The sequence below is a fragment of the Eschscholzia californica genome, unplaced genomic scaffold, assembly GCF_041429995.1.
Source record: "Eschscholzia californica isolate CP2 unplaced genomic scaffold, dmEscCali1.0.p SCAF_2, whole genome shotgun sequence".
NCBI classification, from domain to species: Eukaryota; Viridiplantae; Streptophyta; class Magnoliopsida; order Ranunculales; family Papaveraceae; genus Eschscholzia; species Eschscholzia californica.
In genome coordinates this window covers 42,692,158-42,696,816 of record NW_028238309.1, presented here as the reverse complement: position 1 = coordinate 42,696,816, position 4,659 = coordinate 42,692,158, and the positions used below count along the sequence as shown (strand labels likewise).

General features: G+C 36.5%; 1 protein-coding gene across 1 annotated transcript; it reads right to left on the bottom strand.

Annotated features, from left to right (window-relative positions):
* Positions 1 to 708: 708 nt before the first annotated feature.
* LOC147558082 (sanguinarine reductase-like) lies at positions 709 to 3,454 on the bottom strand. Its single transcript, XM_086659631.1, has 3 exons — positions 3,243 to 3,454; position 2,801; positions 709 to 1,452 (listed from the first exon to the last, which is right to left on the bottom strand). Exons 1-3 carry the CDS (start codon positions 3,383 to 3,385, stop codon positions 775 to 777), a joined length of 822 nt encoding a protein of 273 aa, XP_086515757.1. The 5' UTR covers positions 3,386 to 3,454; the 3' UTR covers positions 709 to 774.
* Positions 3,455 to 4,659: the final 1,205 nt, after the last annotated feature.

The following is a 4,659-nucleotide window of genomic DNA, read 5'->3' as shown; positions in this document are numbered from 1 at the left end:
ATCTAAAATGTACAACATGCGATTTTTTATGTTTGATGGCTCCATGCAAGTAAATAACATAATGTACACATTCCACATACATTAAGATTTTAGCCAATAGATTTTAGCCATCCATGTGGAAGAATAGCAACGATCGGATTTATTTGAGGTAACAATGTTACATCTACATAACGGCGTTAACTTTTCATCTAACATTAAGTTAAGTCTAAGATTTATTTAACGGTCAATCCTAGTCCACGACCCCTTCGCAAAATAATAAACGGTCATCATCCTTTCGTAAAACACAGTACTTATGTACGACTCTTTCGCAAAATAACCCTATGTTTTGTCATGTCTATTTTCTTAGGGTTAGACTGTGACAAAACAATTGGTGAAACCAAGAAAAACTCATTGTAAATGTATTACCAAGTTACTTCAATATTGTAAATGTATTACCAAGTTACTTCAATGCCTGCTCTTTTGTCACGGTTTTGACTGTTGAATTATCTATTTGTAACAGTTTGAGCCATGGTCACTAGAACTGTGGGTCTTTAAGGAAAAATTCAAACTACAAGGATGTTACTTGTTAGTTAGGGTAGTCCTCAAAGTTGAATAAATGTCACACTCGCATAATATTTACAATTTATCCAATTCAAACAAAAACAACAAATCTTTTATTGATTCATATTTCAATACAAACAAACAGAGATTACAAAAAAATAAACAAGCTAAAATCACTCAAACAAGAAAATGTATAAAAAGAGATTATAAACTGAGTATCTCTTGAAATGGTTCTTAGAAACGATCGGAAATAGGGGCGAAAAGAGCACCGAAATCCTTTGTAGGTTCACCATTTCCCTCTGGTTTTGATCCCAAATCAAATGCTTTGAATTTGACATTCTCAAATTGAAGAGCTTGAACACAAGCTTCAGCAACATCAGCTCTAGCAATATATCCATTCTCAGTTGGAAGAAGAAGATCGTCTTTCCCTACCAACAACTCTCTTATCCCACCTTCTTTGTTATCCAAACCTCCAGCTCTAATAATGGTGTATGCCAAACCAGAGTCAGCTAGATATTGCTCTGCTTTTCTCTTCCATATAAGTATATTTCCATTTCCAAGACTGTTCAAGAAATGGTTTGGATCCGATCCACCCATCGATCCAACTAGAACTACATGTTTAACTCCAAGAGCTTTAGCTGTATCAATTTGATTCTTTTGTCCAATCCAATCGACTTGTTCTGGGAATTGTCCTTCTTCGAAATAGAACTCGGGCATTGGTCCGTCAAACGATCCATCGATCATATCTTCAGCTCTTCCAGTACCCAAACTTTCAGCTGGAAATTCATCAGTAGGTTTCATCTTTGGGATAACACTTGTGAGAATGATGAGACCATCAATTCCTTTCATGGCATGTTCTAGGGTTTGACAATCCATAATATCCCCAATGAAGATATCATCTCCTCCTCCAAGCTTCTTGATGTAGATTGTTGCGGAAGTGTAAAAGTAATGGAATCCACCATTGTTAATAAACTAAACTAACGAAATAAAACTGATAAAATAACGATAAACAATAAACTTGATTAATAATAAACTTGGTTGATAATATTCTCTGATCTGATTAACAAAGACAGACTGGACTTCTCTTATATAGAGATTGTACTTTCCTAGATAGACTCGAATAAAGAAAGAAGATAACTACTAAGGAAACTTTCCTAGATTGCTTGGACTCTAAACATGGAAACCCTAAATACTAAAATCTGGAAACTACGTTAATGTAGCAACCTGGCCGTTAGGCCCACTAATCTCTTGGCCGAAGGGCCCATTAAGGAGATGGCCTCCATCATACTCCCCGTCCGAGAACGAACTTGCCCTCAAGTGAGACTTAACAATGCGATCCTTAATTCCCACTTTGCACGAAAGTTGGCGAAAATCTGAAGAAGACAATGATGGACCAAATCACTGACATAAATCTCATATTTTAAAGAATCTCGCAAAAACAAATGTAGGAAAGAAACTTCTAACAAATTGCGACATCTCCCGTCGTCTTTTAGTTTGATGAAGAAGACCACGAACACCACATAATTCACTATGGAAAAATTAACTATGAATTTCATCATCCACTTCATCACTTTCTCTGTTTTGTCCTTCTCAATAATAACTTGAATTATCTTCCCTCGTTCATCTTCGTGAAGTTTATAAACTCTAAGAAACCTAATATCGAACAGGTGATGGGCATCAACTTCTACACCTATGTTCATTATTTCTTTGAGAAAAGAGACTCCTACAAGAGGGAGCATGAACTTCTTGGTACTAATGTCTCGTGAAGGAAAATCACTTTCGTCTTCTTCCTCGGTCATTGATAGAATTTTGTTCCGTTTGTCAAGAACTTCTTCAATATCATCGATCCCGGTGACCAAAGTAACGTTGGAGAATTGTTTACTTGATTCAATCAGTGTTTCACCATATGACAAATATTCATCCAAGGGTAGAAAAACATACCTGAAGATACTTTTCAATGTCGTCTAATCGTCTATGAATTTTTTTCCTTCGTCAATGAGTCTCCATTGCATTGCATTGAATTGTTCATAGATTCTTTCGGACATATGTTGTTCCATGACAAAAACCTTATCTTCGACATGTACATCTTGATTTATGAACCAATCCTCTATCTGTTGAATCCAAAAATCTATATGGTATTGACCGTCGAAGAGAGGAATTTTAGAAACGTTATTAATTTTTTCTTCATCTTTTCGATCAACGTAGAATTGTTTAGAATCTCGAAAGGGATCCCAATCCAAACGTGGAAAAATTTTCCAACACTCAAGGAGAGATGTATCCATGAAAAAAATTTCATCTTTTGTTCCCAGATTTTTAAAGCTCTGAATACCAGCTGATGTAGATTGTTGCGGAAGCGTAAAAGTAATGGAATCCACCATTGTTAATAAACTAAACTAACGAAATAAAACTGATAAAATAACGATAAACAATAAACTTGATTAATAATAAACTTGGTTGATAATATTCTCTGATCTGATTAACAAAGACAAACTGGACTTCTCTTATATAGAGATTGTACTTTCCTAGATAGACTCGAATAAAGAAAGAAGATAACTACTAAGGAAACTTTCCTAGATTGCTTGGACTCTAAACATGGAAACCCTAAATACTAAAATCTGGAAACTACGTTAATGTAGCAACCTGGCCGTTAGGCCCACTAATCTCTTGGCCGAAGGGCCCATTAAGGAGATGGCCTCCATCACTTCTGCTTGCTTGCTTCATATCTAACCAAACCCCTCACCACAAACTGCTCTGATCTTTCCTTCAATTTCTTGTATGCAAGTTGTCCTGTTAATCCAGAAGCTCCGGTGACAAGAACGGTCATTTTTTGACATGAGCCTTCCATTTCTTTTGCTAGTTGAGCAAATTTTTAGAGAAAGGGGAATCTTTATGTAACTAAAAATACGAAAGCTTTTCTTTGGTATTCTTTACTCTCTTTGTTTGAGGAATGAATTGGTGAGAATTGTTAATGAGGAAACACATATTTATACCAAAAGGAAGAAGAAGGAGGGGACATTAAATTAAAATATTTAATCACCAAATGATGTGAAACTATGAGTTTGTTGACCCACGATTAGTCAGTGAGGAACCTTCTAATACTTCAGGAATTTTCCATCCCATATAACAATTGGAAAGCACCATTTTCGTACGGGCATTTAAATTTAAAATTTACAAATAGGTAGGGTCACGCGTTCGAGTCGGTTCTAGAACAGACCCTAGGCCTAGGCGATCCAGGCGGCCGTCTAGGACCCCAAGTTTAGAGAGTTTCCAACTTATATACTATTAGGTTTCTGCGTCCCTCCTGGTTAACGCATTAGATGGCAATTAAATCAAAATTCCGAATAAAAACTCTCAATAGAAAAGTGACAGAAAATCGTGAGTACGGAGAGAAATAAGCGAGTTGTAGTTATTATAGGGATATCCTAACCGATTTTGGTCGATTTACACTAATACCCTTATATTTTGATTAATTTACATGAAAAAGATTATTATACCAGCTGTCGGATGTGATATCTGTTAAACTCCCAATAAAAATAGACTGTCAGACTTATCCCTCATGTAACCGAGTGACCTGTTTTAATATATAGGATTTATATATAGATAGTATTGTTATATGTATTTTTAGGATTTTTTTAGAGAATGACCCCCATTTATTTAGCTATATTTGCAGGACACCCCTAAAAATATTTTCGTTTAGGCGTTAACCCCCAAAGCTCAGTTTCTGTTCAAATAGCCGTGAAGTAGTGGTCGTGCGAATCACATGCTCGATCTCTGACCAACATACCCCCGTCCTAATTTTTAGTATATGACCCCCATTTATTTAGCTATATTAGGACTACACACCCAATCAAAATACTTTGTCCATTCGAATAGTTTATCCCGAGCCAATACCTTCTCATCTCACGATCGGTTGAATCACCCTATTCAGAGGCCAGAGCTAGATCCAATCCACGAGTGACACCGGTTGGTTCACCCTTGTTACGTTCTCTGTCTCATAAGTTTGAGGTTCAGCTATAGATTGGGTCATACTCTCCCCGAGCTAGAGCCAATCAGCGAGTGACTCTGGCCGAAGAGTCTCGTGTCTTTACCAGTCCGAGGCAGCTGTACCTAAAAATTACT

What these genes read in the sequence shown, in the direction of transcription:
- LOC147558082 (XM_086659631.1), bottom strand. Translation starts at nt 3,385, where the DNA reads ATGGAAGGCTCATGTCAAAAAATGACCGTTCTTGTCACCGGAGCTTCT.